General features: G+C 46.3%; 2 protein-coding genes and 1 pseudogene across 2 annotated transcripts; 1 reads left to right on the forward strand and 2 right to left on the reverse strand.

The window, feature by feature from the left end:
* Positions 1-5,893: 5,893 nt before the first annotated feature.
* LOC127488025 (U6 spliceosomal RNA) lies at positions 5,894-5,992 on the reverse strand (annotated as a pseudogene).
* A 3,854-nt stretch (positions 5,993-9,846) lies between these two features.
* On the forward strand, positions 9,847-14,702 carry ZIM3 (zinc finger imprinted 3). The gene is made up of 3 exons (XM_002721904.2): positions 9,847-10,533; positions 11,073-11,171; positions 13,492-14,702. The coding sequence occupies exons 1-3, from the start codon at positions 10,227-10,229 to the stop codon at positions 14,700-14,702; spliced, it is 1,617 nt and encodes a 538-aa protein (XP_002721950.2). The 5' UTR covers positions 9,847-10,226.
* A 10,637-nt stretch (positions 14,703-25,339) lies between these two features.
* LOC100342339 (ubiquitin carboxyl-terminal hydrolase 29-like) lies at positions 25,340-27,547 on the reverse strand. Its single transcript, XM_008249042.3, has one exon. The coding sequence runs from the start codon at positions 27,545-27,547 to the stop codon at positions 25,340-25,342; it is 2,208 nt and encodes a 735-aa protein (XP_008247264.3).
* Positions 27,548-27,712: the final 165 nt, after the last annotated feature.

Genomic DNA, 27,712 nt, shown 5'->3' on the forward strand with positions numbered 1-27,712 from the left:
CTCGCCAGGGTGCGTGCCTGCGTGCCCGCCTCTGGATCGCCATCCTAACAGGTGTGAGAAGGTCGCCCGGGAGATTGATTTACATTCCCCTGAGGACTGGGAGTGGTGGGCACTTTTTCAGGTACCTGTTGGTCATTTTTAGGCTATTTTTGGAGACAGAGCATTCTTTGAAGGAAAAGAAAAAAAATCCTAAAATTCGTATGGAACCATATAAAACCCTGAATAGCCGAAGGAATTCATGGGCGGGCTAGGTCTATCCTCAACAAAGATAGCCCACGTTTATCTCAGCTTCCAATACGAGACACATTCCCTTTGCATGCACTTCCGTGTCTCTTTATCTGTATATACATTAGGAATGAATCCATATTGGGACTTCTGATTCTAATTAATCACCACGGGATTTAATTTTAGCTTTAAAAAATAGTAATATACTAGACTATTTAAAAATAGTATAGCTTTAAAAATAGTTTAAATAGTCTGGGGCCAATGTTGTAACCTAGTGGCTTAAGCTGTTTTGCCTGGCAAGACATTGGCATCCCTTTTAATAAATAACGTTATACCCATGACAATTTTTTTAAATGTATTCACTTGAAAGGCAGAGTTACAGAGAGACAGATCTTCCACCTATTGGCTCACTCCCCATATGGCGACAATGACTGGGACTGGGCCAGGCCTGGGCCAGGAACACTTGGGCCATCTTCCACTGCTTTCCCAGGCATGGTAGCTGGGAGCCGGGACCCAGGTGGAGCAGCGAGGACCAGAATGGGCACCCATATAGAATGCCAGCTTTACAGACTGGCAGCCTAACCCATTGCACCACACCAATGGCTCCCAACCATGAAAAAAAAATTTTTTTTTTTTGACAGGCAGAGTCTTTCTCTAGAAAGGCAGAGAGAAAGGTCTTCCTTTTGCCGTTGGTTCACCCTCCAATGGCTGCCGTGGCCCGCGCGCTGTGGCCGGCGCACTACACTGATCCGATGGCAGGAGCCAGGTGCTTCTCCTGGTCTCCCTTGGGGTGCAGGGCCCAAGCACCTGGGCCATCCTCCACTGCACTCCCGGGCCACAGCAAAGAGCTGGCCTGGAAGAGGGACAACCGGGACAGAATCTGGCGCCCCGACCGGGACTAGAACCCGATGTGCCGGTGCCGCAAGGCGGAGGATTAGGGTAGTGAGCCGTGGCGCCGGCCCCCCCCCCCCCTTTTTTTTGACAGGCAGAGTGGACAGTGAGAGAGGGAGAGACAGAGAGAAAGGTCTTCCTTTTGCCATTGGTTCACCCTCCAATGGCCGCCGCGGCCCGCGCACTGCAGCCAGTGCATCGCGCTGATCCAAAGCCAGGAGCCAGGTGCTTCTCCTGGTCTCCCATGCTGGTGCAGGGCCCAACCAACCGTGAAAATTTTAAAGCTTATTTCCCATTTAACTACTTCACAGATTATATGTGACAACCTTGAAAACATGACAGTTTTAAGTCACTGACTCACTTTATCCATTCATACCCTGTTTAACTGAGCCCCTCCCAGAGACCGGAGGCGGAGAAATGCTAATGAATTCGTGGGAAACAGGGAGTTAGATAGACTTGTGCTGCCTAATGCGGTGCCTGGGTAGGAAGGGCTGTGCTGCCATAGCTGAAATTTAAATTCAAGACCCAGACTAAGGGACCCGAGTGGCGTGCTGGTTTCTTCAGAGTGAAGCCTCCCGGATGGCTGGAGGGTGTCCATCTCTCTCTCTGGTGTCAGCTGCTTTCGGCCCTCTTTCTCAAGGCATTTCAGGTAAACCATTTTCAGTTTGCAAGTTGTTTTCAAGCAGAAACAAAGAGTTTATAAAAATCAAAGTCTATTTTTAGCTTTCACTTTCATTTTTATATCAATGTTTCTGATGAAGTCTCAGATATTTGTTTTCTTTCTTTTTTTTTTTTTCTTTTCTTATTTTTTTTAACCATTGAAAAAACAATGAGGTGGGTGCTGGTTCTAGTCCGGCTGCTCCTCTTCCAGTCCAGCTCTCTGCTGTGGCCCGGGAAGGCAGTGGTGGATGGCCCAAGTGCTTGGGCCCTGCACCAGCATGGGGGACCAAGTGGAAGTACCTGGCTCCTGGCTTCAGATTGGCGCAGCTCCGGCCGTTGCAACCATTTGGGGAGTGAACCAATGGAAGGAAGACCTTTCTCTCTGTCTCTCTCTCTCTCACTGTCTGTAATTCTACTTGTCAAATAAAAAAAAAAAGAAGAAGAAGAAAAACCAATGAGGTTGTGATATTTTCTTTTAATTTATTTCACTTGGCTTTATGCCATGTGGGTAAAGGTTTTGTTTTTTCTTGCTTACTATTTCAATTTTTGTTTTTTACTATTTCAATTTAAGATGAAATTTTTTACTTCCATGAAATTTTTAAAATTTTCATTGGAAACATGTTGAACATATTTAAAAATAAGACTTTGATATCTATTTATCTATGTTTTTAAAAGACTCATTCGTTTGGTAGTCAGAGGAAGAGAGCTATCTCCCATCTGCTGGTTCACTCCCCAATGGCCACTATGGCTAGGGCTGTGCCAGACTGAAGCCTGGAGCCAGGAGCTTCCTGGGGATCTCCCACGTGGGTGCCGAGATTCAAGCCCTTGGGCCATCCTCTGCTGCCCCTCCCAGGCCATTATCACAGAGCTGGATTAGAAGTGGAGCAGCAGGGAAATGAACTTGGGGTGCTGGCATCACAGACAGTGGCTTTACCCGCCACCATGTCACCACCCCAGCCCCTGTAATCACAATTTTCATGGGAGTTCTTCATATTTGAGGAGATAGAGGAAATAATTGGGAATTAGGACAAGGTAGAGCCCTGATCAGATCAGGTGGGGCTTGACAGGGTGTGATCAAAGTTGGTGGTGTCCTGACTGGATTATGATGTAGATTAAGCTTACCTTGATCACTAGTTTAGCTTTTCCATGCGAATGCATGTCTTCATTTCCAATACACCCTAGAAGAAAAGACCAGGGAATCGTCTTGCCAGTGCAGTTGGAGGTAAGCTATTCTTTTTTCCCTTGAAAGCAAAATGTTTTATGATTTGAAAGGTTGGGATTTTTTTTTAATTTTTTATGTTAAAGGCAGAGTGACAGAGAAAGAGGGAGACAGAAAGATCTTCCATCCACTGTTCATTCCCCAAATGGCCCCAATGGCTAGGGTTGGGCCAGGCCAGAGCTAGGGACCAGGAACTCCATTCTGTCTCCCACAAGGGTAGCAGGGGCCCAAGTACTTGGGTCATCTGCCGCTGGTTTTCTTGCGGGAGCTGGATCAGAAGTGGAGTAACTGGGACACCAAGTGCTCATATGGGATGCCGGCGTGTCGGGTGGCTGCTTTAGGGGCTGTGCCCCAGTGCTGGCCCCCTTTCAGTATCTCTTATATCAGTTCTGGGTGTCTTCTTAGAGACCTCCTTCCCGGAACCTCCATGCCCTGGTAGACCATGGCTGCTACGATTGGCACTGCTGGTGGCCAGGGATTCCCCTTAATACTCCTGTGCTGGGACCCCTGTTTTCCGGAACCCCTTTTGGCCTACTGCCTCATTTGTGTGTACCTCCAATAGCTTCAGAGAGATGATATGTGAAAGACTTAAAAAATGATATTTTGGGGGCTAGCATTGTGGTATAGCGGGTGAAGCTGCTGCCTCCAATGCTGGCATCCCTGGTTCGTGTCCTGATTGCTCCACTTCAATCTAGTTCCCTGCTAATGGCCTGGGAGGGGCAGTGGGGAATGGCCCAAGTGTTTGGGCCCCTGCACCTACTTGGGAGGCCTGGAGGAGGCTCCTGGCTCTGGGCTTTGGCCTGGCCCAGCTCCGGCCTGCTCGGCAGTCTTGGGAGTGAACCTGCTAATGGAAGATCTCTCTCCCTCACCCCTCCCCCTCTGTAACTCTGACTATCAAACAAACACATAAATCTTTTAAAATAAAAGTGTTTTTATACAGGTCATTTTATAGCTACTCTTAATTTAGGAGATTGATTTCTATTTACACATTTTAAAAAATATTTTATTTATTTGAGAGGCAGAGTTACAGACAGTGAGAGGAAGAGGCAGAGAGAAAGGTCTTCCTTCCACTGGTTTCACTGCCCAAATGGCCATAATGGCCGGAGCTGCGCCAATCCGAAGCCAGGAGCCAGGAGCTTCTTCCAGGTCTCCCATGCAGCTGCAGGGGACTAAGCACTTGGGCCATCTTCTACTGCTTTCCCAGACCATAGCAGAGATCTGGATCAGAAGAGGAGCAGCCGGAACTAGACCCTGTACCCATATAGGATGCCGGCGCAGCAGGCAGAGGATTAAACTACCGTGCCACGGCGCCAGCCCCTGATTTCTATTTTGACTCATGATTGCTTTCAATAATTTTGTTGAATTTCTGGCAAGTTAGAGGAACCTACAGATTTTTAAATTTGTTAATCATTTCCACTTTTAACACAGCACTATACTATCTGCACTAAAACTAATCCAGCGTTTCTCCAACTTTGTTTCGGAGCCACTTAGAGAGCTGAGGAGGAACCCAGAGGTCCAAGCTCACCCACTTAGGACAGGACCTGGGGCCTCTCTGTTCTAGAGAATTCTCCAGTGGCTCTAATCTCTTCTCAAGTCCCAGAGAGGCCAGCCTCTGAGCCATTACAGAGGGCCCCAGGACAGGGAGGAGTGGGAGGGTGTGTTGTCCTCAGGGAATTTAGAAGTAACCACTAATTTAGGAGCACTGAGGAGAATGTCAATACTCCTGCCTCCCTGTGTGCCACCCCCAGTACACTGAAAAACCTTTACAGGTTTATATTCTAAATGATTGCCTGTAACCGGCACGGACTTCTCCCACCTAATGTGGTTATGCTTGGCGCTGTGTGCATGTTCCACGGGCTCTGGAAAGGGAGGCAACCGACTTTGCTAGATCCTGGGTTTGCTGTGTGTCAATCAACTCTGTTCAATTTCCCCAATTTTGGGCGTGGTCAGAAGTCACTGGAATTTTGGGGGTCTTCTTTGTTTCTGTATGCACTTCTAGTCATGTCTGCATTTTTTTTTTTTGACAGGCAGAGTGGACAGTGAGAGAGAGAGAGAGACAGAGAGAAAGGTCTTCCTTTTGCCGTTGGTTCACCCTCCAATGGCAGCCGCGGCCGGCGGGCTGAGGCCGGCGCACCGCGCTGATCTGATGGCAGGAGCCAGGTACTTCTCCTGGTCTCCCTTGGGGTGCAGGGCCCAAGCACTTGGGCCATCCTCCACTGCACTCCCGGGCCACAGCAGAGAGCTGGCCTGGAAGAGGGGCAACCGGGACAGAATCTGGCGCCCCGACCGGGACTAGAACCCGGTGTGCCAGCGCCGCAAGGCGGAGGATTAGGCTAGTGAGCCGCGGCGCCGGCCTGCTTTATCATTTTGCCATTAGTTGCAGGCATAAAGTATGAGTAGTGATTCTCCAGTAAGGATTTTACTCTGTATCATTATGGAGTCCTTAAAAAAAAAAATCTTAGCTAGGCTGGTGCCACAGCTCACTAGGCTAATCCTCTGCCTGTGGCGCTGGCACACCGGATTCTAGTCCCAGTTGGGGTGCTGGATTCTGTCCCGGTTGCCCCTCTTCCAGGTCAGCTCTCTGCTGTGGCCCGGGAGTGCAGTGGAGGATGGCCCAAGTGCTTGGGCCCTGCACCCCATGGGAGACCAGGATAAGTACCTGGCTCCTGCCATCAGATCAGCGCGGTGCGCTGGCCACAGCGCGTTGGCCGTGGCGGCCATTGGAGGGTGAACCAACGGCAAAAGGAAGACCTTTCTCTCTGTCTCTCTCTCTCTCTCTCACTGTCTAACTCTGTAAAAAAAAAAAAAATCTTGATTAGTTTGTCTTAAAGTTTTGCTTGAACTCACACTGTTGTCTTCAAACTGGTCAGTTAGTTGAATGGCCACCCAGGGATGGTGCAAAATATGGAACATTTCTCAAATTTGTGTCTTCCTTGTGCAGGAACCATGCTAATCTTCCTTGAACAATTCCAACTTTAGAATACATGCTGCAGCCACCGGCGTTCCTTTAGGACAGGGTGGCTGTAGGAAGTGGGGGAGGGTAAAGTTTCTGAGTCCCCAAGTTGGCTCTTTTGTTCCACTCAGCACTTGTGGAAGAAAGCTCCCACAGGGCTTCCCTAGCGCTCTGGGCTTTGTTTCTGCAGTCTTTTTCTTTTTAATTAACACAATAATTGCACATATTTATGACATGCCATATAACAATTCAATACATGCTTATATTTTTAGATAAATTGATTAACTTATTGAACCTGTCACTGAATGCTACACTTATTAAGATATCAAGACCAAGTTTTTCTTTTTTTTAAAGTAACTTTTTTTAAAAGATTTTTATTTATTTATAAGAGGTAGTTACAGACAGTGAGAGGAAGAGACAGAGAAACGTCTTCCTTATGTTGGTTCAGTCCTCAAATGGCCGCAATGGCCAGAGCTATGCCTGTCTGAAGCCAGGAGCCAGGTGCTTCCTCCAGGTCTCCTACGTGGGTGCAGGGGCCCAAGCACTTGGACCATCTTCTGCTTTCCCAGGCCATAGCAGAGAGCTGGATAGGAAGAGGAGCAGCAGGGACTAGAACCGGCACCCATATGGGTTGCCGGCGCCTCAGGTGGAGGATTAACCTACTGTGCCAAGGTGCTGGCCCCAAGACCAAGTTTTTCATTCCTACTGAAAATCTGCCTATTTTGGTTAGTTTTGTTTTTCACATATAATAGAGCCTAAAATGCATTTAGGCAAAAATATTTTTCTGCTAGAAACATCCTAGCAAAAAGATATGTAGTGGGGGGCCAGCATGGTGACAGAGTGGGTACAGCCACCGCCTGGTCACTGGCATCCCATACGGGCACTGCTTCATGTTCCGTCTGCTCTGTTTGCACTCCAGCTCTGTGCTAATGGCCTGGGAAAAGCAGCAGAATATGGTTCAAGTGTTTGAGCCCGTGTACCCACGTGGGAGAACAGATGAAGCTCCTGGCTCCTGGCTTCAGCCTAGCCCAATACTGGCAATTGCAGCCATCTGGGGAGTGAACCAGTGGATGGAAGCTCTTTGTCACTGTCTCTCTGTCTTTCTCTGTAACTCTGCATTTAAAATACATAAATAAGTCTTAAAAAGATCGATAGTGAACAGGGGTGGTCTGTGTTCAGCAGCCAAGGCTCAGGAAAAACCATTTGCTCCTCCTAACACATCCCCCAGGGTAAGCCTCCACGACGCTCCCTCCGAAACAGTCTGCCCCGTTCTGCACAGAACAGTGAAAATCGAAAACAAAGTATGGCCAGAAATGAAGCAACTGAGCATCAGGCAAGATGTGTCCACTGTCCTCACCCTGAGCTCTGGCTGGGTTCCTGCTACACCACAAACCCCGCCTCTTGTGGATGGTGTGGCCTTGAGTCTGCTGGCCAATGCTGCTTTTGCATACGGGGAAGACTCTGACTTGGAAAACGTTTGGGGACAGCTGCAGTCGCGTGGGAACCATTCCCTCTCAGAGGAGGCAGAGATTTCACATAGACCCCCGCAGTCTCAGGACATGCCTCTGCTCCTGCCACGGCTGACAGAGGGTTCCAAGCCAGTGTAGCCTCTGTCCTGTCCGTGTTGGCAAATGCATGAACACTTGGGAACTGGCCTGACTAGGTTTGCACAAGGAGAAAACCAGGTCTTTGAAAACTGCATGACCCTTGGTTTTGTTATGAGCTTATGAGTTTGCACCATAATTTCCTCAAGGGACCACTTATCCATTTATTTATGTAGGCTGTTCCCAGTTGTTTGATAAGAACATAGGAACATAAGATATAAAGAGATGTCTCAGACTTGGGTTATTTTCACTCTCGTTATTGCTTAAGCAAATGATTGGAAGCAGGACTGCAGGTTCTGAGAGGTGATGATACAATGAAGCATGGAAGTTGCACACTACACTCAATGAAATCAGTGACACAGCTCAGAGTCACCCGGTGCCCCGAAAGGGGTGTAGGTGCAGTAGGGCTCTTATGAGGAGCTGGTGTGTGGCGCTTTCTACATAGGATGACTGGTGAGTACCAGAGCCATTCTGCTTTCTCACAGTTCTTTCCATTTTTCCTCAGGTTTTCCTTCCAGGACTGTTTGGGCTGGAAAAGGATACGAAATGAACCATGTTAGGGTGAGTTTGTGTGTGTGTGTGTTGTTGTTGTTGTTAATTGCTTGAAAGAGAGAGGGAGAGACCTTCCATCTGCTGACTCATTCTCCAAACACCTGCAATAGCCAGGCTGGGCCACGTCCAAGCCAGGAACCCTGCTCCTTGAGCCATCATGTGCTGCCTCCCACAGGACATATTAGCATGGAGCTGGAGTGGGAAGTGGAGCTGGGACTTGCGCCCAGGCACTCCAGTATGGAATGTTGGTGGGCATCCTGAGCTGTGGCTTAATAACCGCACTAAACACCCACCCCTGAGTTTTTCAGTAAGTTCACATCATCAAAATGAACTATCTGTCAACCATGTGCAACTTGCTAGTCTTTTGGCATATTTTCCTCCTCCTTTTCGTATATATGCTAAAAGATATCATGCTCTAAGTTCTTTCCTATCAAAGCTGAACATCTGACCACTGCTTCCACAAATCCAGTCAATTGTTTTGCCCCAGACATAACAGTATTATGAATGTATCACCCCAGTATATTCCTCTAATTATTGATATATTTAATATGTGTTCCCTCAGCTTTGTCCTGTGTTCATTTGGCAGCATTCTTAGAATCTGCACAATAGGATATGTTTATATTATATTCAATGGTTTAAAAAACACCACGAACAACAACAACAAAACAAAAAACAAAAAACCTGACCATGCTGGCATTCTGATCTCAGGTTACCAGCATCCAAAACTGGGAGAAATAACCTTCTACCATTGATAAGTCATGCTGTTTTGGGTACTTGTTATAACAGCTCAAACTTAGTCACTATCATAAAGAAACAGTGCCTTGTGCACAAAGATGTTTATTACAGTATTATTTATAACATCAAACAAATGGGAAAACATAAATATCTCTTTGGGAACAGTTGAGTGTTTTGAAACAATGAAATATTATTCAACAACTAAAAATCTTCACTAAGACTTCTTGATAGGAAGGGGATATGTTTATATTATATTCAGTGGTTTAAAAAACACCACGAACAACAACAACAACAAAAAGAATCTGCACAATAAACTGATGCAGATCAGAACTGAAGCCAAGTGCACAGAATTCATGGAGCAGCAAAAAGTAACCAGCTAAGCAGCGTTGTTTCCTCATAACTGTTAAAATTAAGCCACTGAAGCCCGAGGTTGGAATCTGGTTTTGGCAGGAAAAGCGGACTGGAACATAACAGCCACTGCAAAGTTCCTCTGTCCAAGAAGACAATCCATGCCAGCCTCAAGAGGTGAGATTTTTCAGTGGACAACAAAGGCCTGTACTTTGCAAGTGTGATTCCCAACACTGAGTGGCAGAAATGAAATGCTGATATAGCCCTCGATGACGTGAGATGCAGACAGACATGGAGTGGGAGTGCAACACTGCAGGGAATGTAAAGGCCGTCTCCCACCCTTTCTTAAAGTTTATTATTATTATTAATATTATTATTATTATTATTGTTATTTTCCAGGAGGAAAGCAAGAAAACCCACTAAATTAAGGGATGGCACCATCTAGTTCCCATGCTGACTGGGAACCAGATTAGAAAGGGTCTATTCAGATGAGGCAGCTGCTGCCCTGCTCTGAGGAAAAGGTGGCAGCACAGATCAGTGAGCAGTGGGGCAAGGAAAGTGGCTGAATGGGGTTGAGATTCTGGAAGTGGAATTCAGGAGTGTGTGTGGGATGGCAGGAGTTTTGAGGGAGACAGTGGCCTCATGAGTAGATCTGTTGCTTTTGATTTCTCAACAATGTTGCAGTGGATTCATTTCTGAGAGGAGCAGCGTGGTGGGGGCAAGAGGCTCGGAGTCACCACACAGACCCGGGGAGTCGGGTGAAAGCAGGCTTGAGGCGAGCAGCCCACAGACTCGTTTATTTCAGTTGGTACAATAGCTTATATAGCCAAGACCAGCCAATCTGGTCAAGGGGCGGTCTATGCCCCAACCAATCACAGCCTGTTGCCAGGCAGTTTCCAAAGCCATCCAATCACAGCCTGTTGCCAGGCAGCTTCAAATCCATCCAATCACAGCCTGTTGCCAGGCAGGCTCCATTGCCAGGTGGGCTTCAAAGCCATTCCTGAGTAACTGACACTCGCTTGCCAGTGGCCACCTTGGCATGGCCTTCTCATTCCACCACATAGATCTTGGGTTGATGGCGCCCGGCAAGACATTTCAGGCTCCAGAGAAACTGCCTGGTGAATTCCACACAGAATTACAGCTCGGTTCAGGGGCAGCAACGCCTTGTATCCCAGCCCTCACGGGGAATCTCTCGTTCCAGGGAAGCGTGACCTTCGAGGACGTCAGTGTGAACTTTACGCAGGAAGAATGGCAGTGGCTGACCCCCAGGCAGAGGCGTTTGCACAGGGATGTGATGCTGGAGAACTACAGCAACGTGGTCTCCCTGGCCCAGCACGGCTGCCAGGGTGGGTGACTTAACACATGAGGTCTGAAATGTGTGGGCAGGCCACTGTGTGGCTGAAGGGCCCATCCTCGAGGTGCCCCTCACTGGGCTGAGCCGGGAGTAGGGTGCAGTGAAGGACAGCTCAGATGCTCACTTCCAGGGTGGTGCCCTGCGGATGAGGCCCCTACCCCTTCAGCCCAGCCCTGACCCTGGTTCTTGGGAAAGCTTCATCCCCCAGGAAGAAAAGCCTTTCTTTGTTCTGTTTGGTTTGACTGCTCATGTGGATTCCTTAACACAGCAGCTTCCCTGTCCATTCACCTCATCCCCCTCAACCAATGGCACCCTCATCTCACACGTTCACGAAAACACCCACACACAAAGCCTCACACTCATACTCACACTCAGGAGCACCCACATGGCAACATTCACACACGTTTATAACACTCCCACATGGAAGAAATGCATGCTCACAAAACACCCCCCCACAAACCAACACCCCCCCCCCCCCCGCCCCCGCCCTTACGCCACCCCACCAAGCCCTGTGGTGTTTCCTACAAACAGGCCAAGAGGAAGCCAGCAAACCTGAGGTGATCTTGAGGCTGGAGCGCGGAGAAGAGCCCTGGACGGTGGGAGGCGAGGGGCTGAGCAGCAGCGGACGAGGTAATCAGGGCAGCACCGGTGGGCCAAGGTCCCGGGAAGCCAGCTGTCCTGTTAAAGAGGAACCATTTGGCAGTGACTGGGAATGGCTGGGACAGCCTCAGTGTGCAGGTGCTGTGTTTTCCTTTGCAGATGAGAACTGTTCTCTTCTCGCCCTGAGCTCTCAGCTCCCGTGTGCTGGGTCTCTTGCAGTCCGGTGCAGGCCGCTCAGCAGCGCTCCGGAAGCTGTGGCTCATTTCTTTCCTCTTTTGTGCTCCTCGTGAGATCTGACACTCCCGACCTTACCTGGAAGTCCTCCATTATCTTGGCCCTGTGCCTTTTTTTCCCCTTTATTATTATTAAATATTTATTTATTTATTTGAAAGGCAGAGTTAGAGAAATCTTCCATCTGCTGGTTCACTCCCCAGATAGCCACAGCACTGGGACTTGGGTCATCTTCCACTGCTTTCCAAGGTGCATTAGCAGGGAGCAGGATCAGAAGTGGAACAGTCAGGACTCGAACCGGTGTCCACATAGGATGCCAGTGCTGTAGACTGAGGCTTAACCCACTACTTCAACAGAGCCAGCCCTGGCCCTGTACCTTAAGAAAAAAAAATACATATTCTGTCTCCCAAAAGCTGCTGGCTAGGACACAGGCTTCTGCCTGCTCCCCTTTTGATGTTGGGCTGGGCTGAGTCTGGGGGACCTGGTTCTGTCATGTTCCTGTGGGCAGGTCAGGCTACACAACTGTATATGCAGATAAGAATGAAATGGTTACAGCAAGTAACTGGAGTCTTAACTGTTCTTTTGTACCTATGTGTATAAGTTTCTCCCCGCAATTTCTTCAATATTAGTTTTGTTCTCAGAACCTGTATTGGCCAACTTTTCATCATTATAAAAAATACCTAGGGGGGCTGGTGCTGTGGCATATCAGGTAAAGCTGCCGCCTGCAGTGCGGGCATCCCATATGAGTGCTGGTTTGAGTCCTGGCTCCTCCACTTCTGATCCAGCTCTCTGCCAATGCAATTGGGAAAGTACAGAGGGTGGCCCAAGTCCTTGGGCCCCTGTACCCCTTTGGGAGACCCAGAAGAAGCTCCTGACTCCTGGCTTCAGATCGGCCCAGCTCTGGCCATTGCAGCCATTTGTGGAGTGAACCAGCAGATGGAAGACCTCTCTCTCTCTGCCCCTGCCTCTCTGTAACTCTGCTTTTCTAATAAACAAACAAGTCTTAAAAAAAAAAAAAAAAACCTAAGGCAGGATAATTTTATAAGGAAAGAGATACATTTTCAACTCAGAGTTTTGGAGCTTAGCAGTCCAAGATCAGGTGCGCCCCAAAGCCTCAGCCTATGGTGACAGAGTCCCAGAGTGGTAGGGAGCACCACACAGCAAAATACAGGGACTGCAGGGCTGGCGCTGTGGCATAGCGGGTAAAGCCACTGTCTGCCATGTCAGCATGCCATATGAGTACTGGTTTGAGTCCTGGCTGCTCTACTTGCGATTCAGCTCTCTGTTATAGCCTGGGAGAGCAGTACAAGATGGCCAAGTCCTTGGGCCCCTGTACCCTTGTGGGAGACTGGAAGAAGCTTCTGGCTCCTGGCTTCAAATCAGCACAGCTCCAGCTATTGTGGCCACCTAGGTAGTGGACCAGTGGATGGAAGACTTCCTCTCTCTCCCTCTCTCTCTCTCTCTCTGCCTCAGCCTCTCTGTAACTCTGCCTTTCAAATAAACAAATAAATCTTTAAAAAGAAAATACAGGGACTGCCCCTGTTGTACTATATTCCTCTCAGTCCCCTAACATGAGTTTTGGGACTAACCTGCATGAATTTGGGAGCCATATCATAGAGTCTCTGGCCTTAGGGTTTCTTTTATGTTTGGGCGTACTGAGAAACCTAGATTATCTTAACCAAAAAGAACAAGCCAATTATAAACAGTTATATAAATATATGTTTATTAATGAGAGAAAATCAGAATGCATGTGTTACAGGTAACTCACAAATGATTACAAGGCTGCAGTAGATGTTGAGTTATATTTTGTCTATGTGGAGTTAAAACTACAATTTTTATGTGGAGTTTTACTTTTTGTAAACAGTCAACAGTAAATCAGTTTGTTCTACACTAACTGATGTCTTGATTGCAGTACCTGTGGTTGCCCCAACAGCACATCTGCTTGGTTATACATAAGTTACATCCTTTAACACCTCGCTGAGGTTAGATTAAGTCCAGTTTCCCAGAGACATTAGGGCGCAGTGCAGAATGATTGCCCCAATAGACTGTTTATGACATTTCATTTCAATCATGGGAGTGGAAAATCTGACACAGGAAACTTCTCTGTGTTCGATTTTAGAAGCGTGTGCTTGGAGACTCCAGGCAGTGGAGGAAGATCTCAAGAGAGACGCTGCATCATCGATCAAGAACGCAGCAGTGACCAAGCAGAAAGGCGTTGAACGGGAAGAAACACTTCCTTCAAACAGAGATGATACTACTTCAAGTCCCCCACTCATAGACCATGACCTGTTTGGGAGAGATCTGGAACAGAGTGTGGATATGAAAAGCTGTGTAAAAAACAACTCTCATGAATCTAAGAGATTCAGGAAATTGGTTGGCCATAATGCATCCAAACTGGCAGAGACACAATTTGAATGTGATTTCTGTAGAAAGCTATTCAGTTCCAAAGCATGCCTTCTGAGTCACCTGCGGATGCATGCTGGGGAGAAAGCCTTTGAATGCAGCAAATGTGGAAAAGCATTCAGTAAGCAGTGGAAGTTCAGTAAGCATCAGAAAACTCACATGGAGGAAAAGCCCTACGCATGCGGTGAGTGTGGAAAAGCCTACAAGCAGAAGCTCAATCTCATCCAGCATCAGAAAAGTCACACTGAAGAGAAACCCTATAAATGTAAGACCTGTGAGAAAGGCTTTTTCTGGAAGTCATGCCTCATTAATCATGAGAAAACTCATAATGCCAAGAAAGCCTATGAATGTAATGAATGTGGCAAATCCTACAAGCAGTATGCGACCCTCTTTCAACATAAAAAAATCCACACGGGGCAAAAACCCTATGGGTGTAAGGACTGTGAAAAAACTTTCATTTACAAGTCCGACCTTATGAAACACCAGAGAATACACACGGGAGAGAAACCCTATAAATGTAGCATATGTGAAAAGGCCTTTTCCCAGAAGTCAAATGTCATTGATCATGAGAAAATTCATTCTGGAGAGAGAGCTTATGAGTGTGATCTGTGTGGCAATACCTTCATCCAGAGGAAAAATCTCATTCAACATAAGAAAATCCATACCGGAAAGAAACCCTTTGAATGTGCTAGATGTGGCAAAGCTTTTTTTCAGAAGTCAAACCTTCACAGTCATCAGAAAATTCATGTTGGAGAAAGAGTCTATGCATGTAATGAATGTGGAAAATCCTTCAGCCGGAAGCTAAACCTCAGTTTGCATAAAAAAACGCATAGTGGACAAAAGCCTTACAAATGTTCTGAGTGTGGGAAAGCCTTTGCTGACAAGTCATATCTTCTGAGACACCAGAAGAGAATTCATAGCAAATAAGAGTCCCATAAATTTGAAAAATTTGAGAATGCCTTCGTTTATTGTAGAATGTAGTAGTCACCCAGGAATTTGTACTGAAATGCTTTAGTATTTGAAGGCTATTTCTGAAGCAGTGAAGACTTTTTTTTTAAAGATTCATTTATTTATTTGAAAGTTACAGGGAGGCTGAGAGAGAGAGAGAGAGAGGGGAAGAGATCTTCCATCTGCTGGTTCACTCCCCAAATGGCCTCAACAGCCAGAGCTGTGCTGATCCAAAACCAGGAGCCAGGAACTTCTTCTAGGTCTTCCACATAAGTACAGGGGCCCAAGCACTTGGGCCATTGAAACAGTGAAGACTTCAGTGGAGTATCTTGTGAAGAATGATTTGGCTTATTCATTCATCAAATATAAAGTGTCTTTTGTTTTAAACACTGAATATGTAGCAATAAACCAAAAACCTTCATGAAATTTTAATTTAGTGAATAATGACCAGTGATAACCATTCCTTTAAAAACTTAAAAACATTCACTAATTGGGAATAGACACAAGAAAATGTAATGACATGGTATTGTACCAGTAGTATGAGAGTACTTCAAAAGGTTCATAGAAAAATTAAGTTAAGGGCTGGTGCTGTGGTGTAGCAGGTAAAGCCTCTGCCTGCAGCACCAGCATCCCATATGGGCACCAGTTCCTGTCCCGGCTGCTCCACTTCCCATCTTATTTTCTGCTATGGCCTGGGAAAGCAGCAGAAAATTGCCCAAGTCCTTAGGCCCCTGCACTTGCATGTGAGACCTGGAAGAAGCTCCTGGCTCCTGGCTTCCAATGGGCTAAGCTCCAGCTGTGGCAGCCATTTGGGGAGTGAGCTAAAAGATAGAAAACCTCTCCCTCTCCCTCTTCTTCTCCCTCTCCCTCTCCCTCTCCCTCCCTTCCTCTCTCTGTATATAGAAGGGAACACAGCAGAGAAAATCCCTGACCTCATGGAGTTCCCATTCAGGTAGAAGACATCTGGTTCCAAATATTTACATGTGCTCATCCATCTATCCCTCCAGCTTGCTTTGTATGAACTCGAAATAGTAGAGGCCTGGAATTTCATTTGCTTACTGTTAACAGACAGGAACTCTTGGGAAGTAGGATGATTATTTCTGTCTATGCACTTTGGTGAAATATGTAATTAATAGGAATCATGTACTTTTTAATCAAATAAAAGTGTTTTTCTAAAAAAATGAGATGTGTATATGTCATGATGTTAACATGTTAAGGATGTTTTATAATAACTGATGGGAGAGATATGAATGAAGTATTTTCCTCTCTGCCTTATCTTTTTCTCTAATAATATTTTTAAACAACTAGCTATCAAGTATATACAACAAAGTGGTGTGGGAGCTGAAATACAAGTGCGTTGAATGTGTATCATAGACAATGAATGGAGTGTCTCTTCTGTCCGAGTGTTTAACTCAATTACATTCACCATGGAATTGTTTTTGGTATTCTGAAAAATTATTTTTTAAAGATTTCTTTTCAACTTCCCACACTGGGAGTCAAACCTGGGCCGCCTGGGTGAAAACCAGGAATCCTAACCACTAGGCCATGTGGGATCTCTGTCATTAATGTGTTGCCCAATGTGAATTAACGCTATAACTAGTACTGAACCAGTAGTTTACACTTTATGTTCTGTGTGGGTACAAACTGATGAAATCTTTACTTAATAGATACTAAATCGATCTTCTGTCTATAAAGATAATTGAAAATGAATCTTGATGTGAATGGAAGAGGGAGCAGGAGATGGGAGGGGTGCGAGTGGGAGGGAAGTTATTGGGGGCAGGGAAGCCATTGTAATCTATAAACTGCACTTTGGAAATTTATATTTACTAAATAAAAGTTAAAAAAAAAAAACAGTGAGGGAGAGAGGGAAGCGGGGAGGGAAGCTAGGAAGGAAGGAAGGAGGCAGGGAAGGAGGGAGGGACCTCGCCTTCCCTGCCACACAGATTCTGTTTTCTGTTTAATAAAGCAAGTTGCACCCCCCAAAAAATAAACAAAATAAATCTTTATTTTGGGTGGGGCAACTTGCTTTATTTATTTCATTTATTTTTTGACAGGTAAGTGGGGTATTAAGCAAGTGAGCCATGGCGCTGGCCCAAGATTTATCTCTTTAGTATAAAGGCAGAGTTACAGATAGAGAGAGCTGGAGATCTTTCTTGTGCTGCTTCACTCCTAAAATGGCCACAATTGCTAGGGGTGAGCCAGCCCAAAGTCAGGAACCTAGGACTCCATCCAGGGTTCCTACATGGGCAGCAGGGACCTGAGTAGTTGAGCCATCTTCTACTGCTTTCCTGTGCACATCAGCAGGGAGCTTGATCAGAAGTGGAGTAGGGGCTGGCGTTGTGGCATAGTGGGTAAAGCCAGGAACTCCAACCTGGTCTCCCACATGGATGGCAGCAGCCCAGGTACCTGGACCATCATCTGCTGCCTCGTCAGGCACACAATAGGCTGCAGGCAGCTGGAGTTGCTAGTGGAGCCAGGACTCCACCCCAGGCACTCCGATCCGGGATGTGGGTGTCTCAAGCGGCATCTTTACCACTATGCCCAATGCCCTCTCTTGATTATTTCAGTCTTTGCTGCTGGTTTCCTTGTGTTTACTCTGTTTATGTAGACGGACTGGCCACCTGATTTAGGAGTCCTGTGAGAAATGAATATGCCTGGTCCCTTATACAAGATCATTAAAAATTCCAAATGCCAGGTGCCCCAAGGATCTGTAAGGAATATGATTTTTACTTCAAGACAGAATTTCAAGATGGCAAGAGCAGAGAATCAAGCCACATTCAGGGTGGTCTTAATTCTGAGCCCTGTGGGACGGCAGAGACTCTGTTGCATGCCATGGAACTGGGCCTGTGTCCAGGAACTTTCCGTCCTCTTGCCTGGAGCTCTGGCTTTGCCATGGCCTGTGCCTTCTCTCGTCCTCAGTGTCCGTGTCCTGCGTATACAGCAGCTCAAACGTAGCTCTGTATGCCCTCATACTGGCTTTCAGCTGCTTGAGATTTGTGCCTCACATACCCCAGGAGTCAAGTGATCTGGAGCTAAGTGCAGCAGGGATCTTCTGTGGTCACGCACTCACACTCTGCTTCTTTATGTGTTCTGAGGGGCACCATGTGTGACGACATTGGAAAGATATGACTGAATCATGTAAACACTTAGTAGACCTTTCTGATGCCAGAAAGAAGTGTGAAAGTGAGGTTTACAGGGGCTGGCACCTGTCGTGGTGTAGCGAGTGAAGCCACTGCCTGCAGTGCCGCATCCCATATGGGCACGGGTTGGAGTCCCAGCTGCTGATTTCCAACCCATCTCTGCTATTGCCTGGGGAAGCGGTAGAGGATGGCCCAAGTCCTTGGGACCCTGCACCCACCTGGAAGACCCGGAAGAAGCTCCTGGCTCTTGGCTTTGGATCGGCCCAGCTCCGGCCTTTGTAGCCATTTGGGGAGTGAACCAGCAGATATAAGACCTCTCTCTCTCTTTCCCCTCTGCCCCTCTCTAACTCTGCTTTTCAAATAAATAATTTTACAAAATGGTGAGCTATATATAGAACATGAGCTTTAGAAATTGACAGAAAAAGAAGTTCCAGGTACAGAGGCAAGAGCTGAATAAAAATCGATCCTTGAGGGACAAGTTCGGTGTTGCAAAAGCATAAAATTTGTTGTGGATGGAATTACAAGTTGACAGATGACCATGGACCACATTTTGACATCAATTTGAAAGATTGAAGAAGCATTGATCCTGAAACTCAGTAATTCAAGTAGTGGCTATAGACCCGAGAATGTTGGTTGTCTGGTCTCAGCACCCTGCTTATGCTCAAGGGTCTTTTAGCTTCAACAGTCTCATGGGTAGCTCATCAGTCTATAGAAGCTGCTCCAGTTAACAGTTCCTCCTGCTGTCCTCAATGTGCTGTGAAGCCACATTCCTGAGAATATGATCTGGACACCCCTTTTCCCTCAGCTGCCACAAACACCTGGTGACCTGTTATGCCACCCTGTCACCTTCAAACCTACTCCTGGAGAGCTCCTTCCCCTCAGTGGAGCTTCCAAAGCGAGCTCAGAATGGCCTAAATGGGAGGGGAAGGCAGGGTGCAGGCCTGAGCGGCCTTGGTTCCTATCACCACCTAGTGGGAGCAGCGAGCAACGACTCCAGTGTCTGTACAGGTGCTCCTGTGCTTTCAGATTCTTCCAGAAGACTCTGAACATAAACATAAAGGTTCTGCGACTCTTATCTTGTTTAGACACGGTCATAGTCAAAGTGGAGGTTCTCTCCTCCCTTCAGAGAAAGGCACCTCCCTCTTTGAAGACCTGTTCTTTCCACTGGGATCTCACTCACAGAGATCTTTTTGCCAGAGTGTCTTGGCTTTCCATGCCTGAAATACTCTCATGGGCTTTTCAGCCAGATCCGAGTGCCTTTAGGGCTGATTCTGAGGCCAGAGTGCTATTTAGGACATCCACCATTCTATGAGTCTGCTGAAGGGGCTTCCATAGCCTTGGAAACTCATAACTGGTGCATAGGGAGATTACTGATGCCATAAACAGGAGTGTCAATTGGTAAAGTCAACAACAGGAGTCACTGTGCACTTACTCCTCATGTAGGATCTCGGTCCTTAACGTGCTGTACACTGAGGCTTAATGCTATAACGAGTACTCAAACAGTATATTTCACTTTGTGTTTCTATGGGGGTGCAAACGACTGAAATCTTTACTTAATGTACACTAAACTGATCTTCTGTAAAAAAAAAAAAAAAAAAAAAAAAAAAAAAAAAAAAGAAAGAAATTTTCAATTCCCAACTTGACTCTCACTGTGATTAAACATGACAATAGGTCTGATCTGATTTCATCATCATTTTAAAAAAATCATCTATTATTTTTCACTTTATGTTTCTGTGTGGGAGCAAACTGTTGAAATACTTACTTAAGGTATACTAAGCTGATCTTCTGTATATTAAGATAATCGAAAATGAATCTTGATGTGAATGGAAGGGGAGAGGGAGTGGGAAAGGGGAGGGTTGTTGGTGGGAGGGACGGTATGGGGGGGGAAGCCATTGTAACCCATGAGTCGTACTTTGGAAATTTATATTCATTAAATAAAAGATAAAAAAACAAAAAAAAAAAAAAGAAAAAAAAAAAAAACATAAAGGTTCTGAAGACTTTTGTCTTGATGGATCAGCTCACTTAAAGGAAGCAGGATTGTGGCTCTTACACACACAACGCACAAAAAGACGCTAGGAAGCATATGGAGGAACCTGGGTTTCCAGGGCTATAAAATAGAGGCAATATAACTAGGTGTTTTTGTGTTTTTAAAGATTTACTTTTTTGAGGCCGGTGCCGCAGCTCAATAGGCTAATCCTCGGCCTGTGGCCCCGGCACACCAGGTTCTAGTCCCGGTCGGGGCACCGGATTCTGTCCCAGTTGCCCCTCTTCCAGGCCAGCTCTCTGCTGTGGCCCGGGAGTGCAGTGGAGGATGGCTCAGGTCCTTGGGCCCTGCACCTGCATGGGAGACCAGGAGAGGCACCTGGCTCCTGGCTTCGGATCAGCACAATGCAATGGTCTCATCGCGCTGGCTGTGGCGGCCATTGGAGGGTGAACCAACGGCAAAAGGAAGACCTTTCTCTCCGTCTCTCTCTCTCACTGTCCACTCTGCCTGTCAAAAAATAAAAATAAAAAAAGAAAAAGATTTACTTATTTGAAAGGCAGTTACCGGAAGGAGAGAGAGAAAGGGAGAGAGAGAAAGAGAGAGAGAGAGAGAGAATATGAATCTTTGACTCCCCAAAGGGCTGCAATGGCAGGAACTGGGCCAGTCCCAAGAACGAAGCCCGGAGCCTGGAGCTTCTTCTTCTGGGTCTCCCACGTGGGTGCAGCGACCCAAGGATTTGGGCCATGTTCCACTGCTTTCCCAGGCCATAGAAAAGAGCTGGATTGGAAGTAAAGCAGCTGGGACTCAAACCAGAGCCCATATGGGATACCAGTACTGCAGTCAGTGGTTCAGTGGTTTTACCCATTTTGCCACAGTGCCAGGCCCTGCTTGAACTTTTTTTTGAAAGATATATTTATTTACTTGAAAGTCAGAGTTGCACAGAGAGAGAAGGAGATTCAGAGAGAGAGTTGTCTTCCATCTGCTGGCTCACTCCCCAATTGGCCAAAACAGCCAGAGCTGTGCCAACCCGAAGCCTGGAGCTTCTTCCAGCTCTCCCATGAGGTACAGGAACCCAAGAACTTGGACCATCTTCCACTGTTGTCCCAGTGCATAGCAGAGAGCTGGATCAGAAGAGGAGCAGCCTGGACTCGAACTGGCACCCACATGTGACGCCGGCACTAGGCACAGTGCCGGCCCCTCCATGAACTTTTTAAACACCTTTGCATGTGCCAGACTTCCATGTGTCAATAGGAACATGTGTGGGAGAGCACTGTTGGTCTCCATGGCTTCTTTAACTGTTCATATCATGCTTCCTTTCCCTGTGCCTGTGTTTCTAGCAGGCAAGTGCAGTTTACCTTGAGGAAAGACCCGATCTTTATTACTGGAGACATTGTGCTGTCACAGCTGTGCCTGTCCAGAGCTGCTCTGTGCAAAATATCCTCCATACCAGGCATATAACCTTGCTCGTGTCAAAGCGACTGAGCAGTGTATTAGTCCTGCATTGGCTCTGGCAGAAGGAGGTGGTGGTAGTTTTCTAGGCTTGTAGTGAGAGTATAGGTATGAACTCTGTGGTTCTTCTTACACAGGGATTGGAAAAAGCTCCCAGATGAGTCACAGAACTTAGAAATACATTTTACAAAGTATGTGCATGAGTGCAAGAAGTATAGGTAATAATCATCTCCTTTGTACTTTACTACCATGGAATATCCAAATCTATTGTAAAACTTTGCCAAGACACATGCACACAAAAACTCAGACTGTTGATGGCACCATTCGCAGTCAAGAGAAATGCAAACAAAAGTGCAGTATTAAATTATAGCTGCATAAAATTAACTTGCACATACTGTGCTTCTGTAATCTCTTAGCCACATCTTGTTGCTATTACTGTGGGCTCCAGTGTGGTGAGGATCCACCTGAAATGCCCTGTAACATTAATCTTCCACATGTGAGCAGTTAGTCTCCCTAATAAACTCATCAAGTAAAAATGATGTCTCAATCCTTACGTATTTGTCACCATATATAATATGTATAACATACATAGTTTGCTGATACTTTATGTTATTGGTAAAGCTTCCTGCCAATAGTAGGCATTTAGGAGTTAGCTTTTAAGGGGAGTCGAGAGTTTTACTCAGGTTTTTTCCTGCAAGGGGGTCAGTATTCCTCACTCCTTCATGGTTCAAGGGTCAACTGTGCCACAGACTGGCCTAAGCACTAGAAATTAGCTTCTTTTTTTTAAAAAAAATTCATTTACCTATTTGAAAGTTTAGGTACACAGAGAGAGAAGGAGAGAGAGAGAGAGAGAGAGAGAGAGAGAGAGAGAGAGAGAGAGTTCTTGCAGCCACTGGTTCACTCCCCAAATGCCCGCAATGGCTGGAGTTTCACCAATCTGAAGGCAGGAGCTAAGAGCCTCCTCTGGGTCTCCCACGTGGGGGTAGGGGCCAAAGCACTTGGTCCATCCTTCACTGTTTTCCCAGGTCATAGCAGAGTGCTGGATCAGAAGTGGAGCACTTGTGAGCAGAACCGGTGCCCATATGGGATGCCAGCACCAGAGGAGGCAGCTTCCACCTGCTATACCACAGTGCCAGCCACAACAGAAATTTAATTCGACAGCACTTGACTCTAGAGGTCCAAGATCAAGGTGTCATCATGGTTGGTTCCCTCTGAGGGCAGGATGTTTTAAGCCTTTCTGGCTGGCAGATGTCTCGACATCTTTCTGTATCTTCAAGGTATCTTCCTTTAGTATCTGTGTCCAAATGTCTTCTTCCTATAAGGATACCATCACATAGGATTAAGGAATGCAACCAACTCATTTTAATTTAATCATATCTATAAAAATCCTATCACCGATTACACTTGCATTCTGAAGTACTGACAGGTTAGGATTCCAACATGAGTCTTTTACTTTTTAAACACAGAAAAGCTGAATCAAGGCAGACTGGCTGACACAGAGTCTGTTCCATAGAATGCAACACTTACATGCGTGTATGTAGGCTTTCGTCTCTGGAATATTAGTGCTTGTACCAATCAGCCCTCATTCACAGGAGTAGCGGGTAAATATTTTTGCCAATGAATCAGAGTGGGAAATGTCACAGTGGCTTCCACACCTTGGTTCTGGGACACCAGGGTAGGGCAGAAATGATGCTTCAGATAGGTTCGTGAACATCAGAGTTCAAACCTCCACAAGCACTGCCTCATAAATGGTACTTGTCACTGAGTCTTCACAAGGCCATTCTCGGTTCTTTCATTCCAGGTGATTAAACATTTCTAAAGCTGTGGATCCTGAAAACATGCCCACTGACTTGAATACTTCTTTTAAAAAGTACTGCTCAATCACTCCAAATGATATGTGGGGTACTGTGATGGGGGAAGAAACCATCAATCAGGGTGATTGCAGCCCTGGTAGATGTTCAACAGGGTTTGATGGCTTGACTAGATTATACTGATATCTAGTGGATTGAGGTCAGAAATCTTACTAAGTAGGACAGCCCACTACACCAAAGTACAAACTAACCAATCAACCATGCCAACATTGAGAAGTACTCTTCCAAACATGAGTGAGTTCGCAAAGAACCCAACTGAAGTGTGACCAAGAGAAAATGATTGCTCATCACTATTTCCTCCTTCTTTCCCTCCATCCCTTCCTTTTTTTTTAAAGGTTATTTGAAAGACAGGGGTCCAGAGAGAGAGAGAAAGAGACAGAGAGAGGTCTTCCACTTCCTGATTAATTCCCCAATGGCCACAATGGCTGGAGCTGGGCCAGTTTGAAGCCTGGAGCTTCATCTGAGTCTTCCAGGTGGGTGCAGGGGCAGAGAGACAGAGGAAGACAGAAAGATCTTCTTTCTGCTGATTCACTCCCCAAATGGCCACAAGAGTTGGGGTTAGGCCGAGCTGAAGTCAGGAGCCTGGAATTCCACCCAGGTTTCCCACATGTGCAGCAGGGACCTAAGCACTTGGGGCATCTTCTGCTTTTCCAGGCACATCTGCAGGGAGCTGGATTGGGAGTGGAGCAGATAGAACTCCAGCTAGGTATATGGGATGCTAGCGTTGCAGGCAGTGGCTTAACCTACTGTACCACAACACCGGCCCCATTTTACATAGTGTTTAATTATAAAACCACTTTTGCAGTTTTAATTTATTTATTCCAAAGGTAAAGTGATGTGTGCGAGGGACTAGAGGAAGGAAGAGAGGAGGGAGGGAAGGAGGGAGAGAGATGGATTGATCCTCTTTCTATTGATTCACTCCCCAGATGCCTACTGCTGCTGAGGCTGGGCCAGGCTGAAGCCAGGAGGCAGGACATCCATCCAGTTCTCTTACGTGGGTGGCAGGAACCCAAGTCCTGGAGCCAGTATCTACTGTCTCCCAGAATGTGTATTAGCAGGAAGCTGACTCAGAAGCAGAGGTGGCATTCAATCCCGGGAACTCCAAGAGGGGATGCAAACACCCCAAGCAGTGTCTTAACCCACTGAGCCACAGTGCCTGTCCTCATCATATCATTAACTGCATTGCTCATGTAAGCCTGAAGTTCTACCTTGCAGCTCCTGGGAGGATATGGAAATACAGTTGCTTGCTAGGTAGCAAATTGTTCCAGTGAGGAGTTACAAACACACGTGGAAGCCAGTTAATGGTACTTGCATTGTTTGGGTATTTATTTCAATAAGCTTACAAAAAAGACATATGTGAGTTCAAGAAGCTTAAAATTATAATTAAAATCCTTTAAATAAATACACACACACAGACACACACACAGACACACACACAGACACACACACACACAGACACACACACACACACCCCAGCAGCAGCAGCAGCAGCAGCAAAATAAACCCTAGGTACTCTACACACTATGATTGTGCTTCTCAAAAGTTCATGGGCATCATAATGTCCATGAGATTTCTGGTACACATTTGCAGTTTCTGAGTCAGTTGGATTGGAGAGGTCTCAAAATTGTCATTTCTGATCAGATCCTCTTTGCTGCTGTGACATTGATTGCACAGCAACACTTGGAAAACGACTGCATTAGAACATGACAAGTGCCATTTTAATCTTGTAGGAGAGAATCATGCAACCTAGCCTGAGTTATGTATGAGTCTTGTGGATCTTCCATCTTATTTTATATAAGACGATTTATTGATGTAAAAGGCACAACAGAGAGAACGAGAGCGATCTTTCATCCACTGGCTCACTCCCCAAATGGCCCCAACAGCCAGGGCTGGGCCATGCTGAAGCCAGGAGCCAGGAACTCCACTGTGGTCTCCCACGTGTGTGGCAGAGGCTCAAGGACGCAGGCCGTCTTCTGTTGCTTTCCCGGGCACATTAGTAAGAATGCTGGATCAGAAGCAGAGGTATTGGACCTCAAACTGGCACTCCAGGACAGGCTACGTGCTTCCCAAGGGGTGGCTGAAGCAGCTGTGCCACTCCACCAGCCTGGCATTCGCACCACAAGACCAGCCCCTGATCTTTGTCCTGAGCTCCTTGTGTCTTCAGGAGCCCTCTTATTCTCCTGGAAGGAACACCTCTTCCTGTTGGCTGGTTAGCTGGGACTTCTCTGCCTTGCTCACAAGTGCCTCAAAAATGTCATTGTGCATGTAAAAAAAGATGTACCCACTGTGAAGCCTTGCCTCCTGCACCATGGCCTCTGGGATTTCTGCCACCCTCAGATCACTATACGTGAACCAGGCCTGCTTCTGAAAGTCATACACGTCGCTGATGTAATGGCCTGCACACGGGGAGTTCCCTATGTGGCTGATGACGCTGATCAGTCGGTAAGAATGAAGAGCATCTCCCATTTGCATGCTTCGTTTTGGTTCCTTGACTTTAGCTATGGTTTTCTCCATGCCCACGATGTCTTTGGTAACAGATTCGTGCAGCTGCTCAACCACGCCTCTCGATCCTTCTGAAATCTTGTGTTTTTCATAGTCACAAAGATCTTTTGAAGACTCACTAACATGATCAAAATCTAACTCTACCAATGTACTGGTTTTCTCATTGTCCTTGGGTTCTGGATTTTCAGGCTCCTCTTGACAATAAACTTCTTCAAGTGCTCTGTCTGGGTTGTTTATAGGATTACTTTCATCTTCACAGATCTTAAGAAGAGAGATGTCTCCCTGATTCATCACTGAGGCAGCTGCCAGCATCTCCATTTCTCTGACTTCCCTATCTCTTGCGTTGCCCAGTTTGGACTCCAGATTTGAGCCACTTGCTAGGTCAGTCTGCTGCTTCTCCTTTGGCCTGGCTTGCCAAATTCTCTGAGGTGTGTTTTGTTCAGCATCTTCGTCTGGTGCAACATGCAGAACTGAAGAGTCACTGGATTGCCAGGTCAACTTCACAGATGATGTGCATGGGCTGACTCTCTCAGAAATAACCTCTTGGGTGAGGTTCAGTACTTCGGGGTCCAACACAGGTGCATTACTATCCAAGGGAAGTGGTGGTCTGGTGTCTTCATTGCAATTAGAGGATAAACTCAAATATTTGGGAATAAGAACTTGTTGGTCATCCTTCATTAGCGCGTAAGTGTCACTCAAACTGTAGCGTTTCAGATGAACAATGAAGACTCTGGGTAGCCTGCCAAATTTATGCATCACCACAGCCTTCTTGTGGTTACACGTTTCACAGAGGCGCTCACATTCTTCTGTTGTAAAGAAAAGATCAAAACAATGTTGAAGGGACAAAGGAGATGCTTTTGGTTTTGGGTGTAGGTTGATGGAGATACAATTACCAGGCTCTATCACGACAACAACTTGACCACAGGCTTTGCAAATCACGTAGTCCTGCAATTCAAATTCAAAATTGGAAGCAACTGGACAAACAAACACTTTGGTGGCAGCATCACCAGCAAACAACTCTGGAGGTGAATTTTCATCTCCAGCCTCCCTCCTCGTTTTCCAAATGGTGTTTACTTTTTCAAAATCGCCTTTCAGCTGGTCTAAACACTGACATAAGAATTCATGAGCATCGTTCTGCATGTTGCCCGAGAATATTTCTGCAACAGCTGAGATAGCATTTTTAATATCTCTGAGTAGGTCTTGGCTAGTCTCTAGATTACAAATATCTTTCAAAGCAAGCAACATACTTAAAGGCATGATAAGCACGTCAGAAGGAATGTTCTCCCATGGAATACCTTGTCCTAGTAAGCCATCAGCAAATGATGGAATTGCATAGAGTGACTGTAAAATTGAGTTCATGTAACAGGTGTTTCCCAAATTGGGGAAGCCCTGCTGCAGTTGCTCTGGGTGAGAGTCAAGGCACAATTGGTCTTGATCGTGTTGTGGGTCGTCCTGGGCACGTTCTGGTTCCAATGGGAATAGCAGACTTTTGTCAGACACACTCTGAGGAGAAAGAACAGTCTCATCCAGGGGAGAATTTCCAGGAGAGGCGGTCCTGAGGGAAGGTCCATGTTTCGAACTTCCATCCTTTGCTAGATCTTTCAAGGAATCTTTCTTGAATTTCTTGCTTGGCACACTCTCATTTTCTTCCAGGAAGCCTTCATCCGTATCTAGACTGGACGACAGTGTTGTTTTTCTCTTCCTATCTTTCTTTTCTGGTAACCCTTGTTTGGCAAGCATTGGCGATTTGCCCAGCAACTGCTGGGGGAACGTTGTTCCACTTCCTTCTTCTGTAGTAAAGGTCTCAGCACTTGGCACATGACATACATTGGAAGATGGAGTTTTGTCAGGCTCTGTGTACCCATTCATGCTCTCCATGACACCTCAATAGCTTTCCGATTTAATGGGCCACTGATGTTTGTTCTGATGAATGATGTCCAGCAAGATCTGCAACCGTTCAGTATGTGTGCGAGAGAGTTTGCCAAGACGAAGTTTTTTTTTTTCCAGAAGGTCAGACACAGGCCATTTTGTCTTTCTCCATAA

Source organism: Oryctolagus cuniculus, chromosome 18, assembly GCF_964237555.1.
Source record: "Oryctolagus cuniculus chromosome 18, mOryCun1.1, whole genome shotgun sequence".
NCBI lineage: Eukaryota > Metazoa > Chordata > Mammalia > Lagomorpha > Leporidae > Oryctolagus > Oryctolagus cuniculus.

What these genes read in the sequence shown, in the direction of transcription:
- ZIM3 (XM_002721904.2), top strand. Translation starts at nt 10,227, where the DNA reads ATGGCCTTCTCATTCCACCACATAGATCTTGGGTTGATGGCGCCCGGC. An exon ending in GGCCCAGCACGGCTGCCAGG is followed by an intron (nt 10,534 to 11,072) that starts GTGGGTGACTTA and finishes TCCTACAAACAG; the next exon opens with GCCAAGAGGAAGCCAGCAAA. An exon ending in GCTGAGCAGCAGCGGACGAG is followed by an intron (nt 11,172 to 13,491) that starts GTAATCAGGGCA and finishes GTTCGATTTTAG; the next exon opens with AAGCGTGTGCTTGGAGACTC.
- LOC100342339 (XM_008249042.3), bottom strand. Translation starts at nt 27,547, where the DNA reads ATGGAGAGCATGAATGGGTACACAGAGCCTGACAAAACTCCATCTTCC.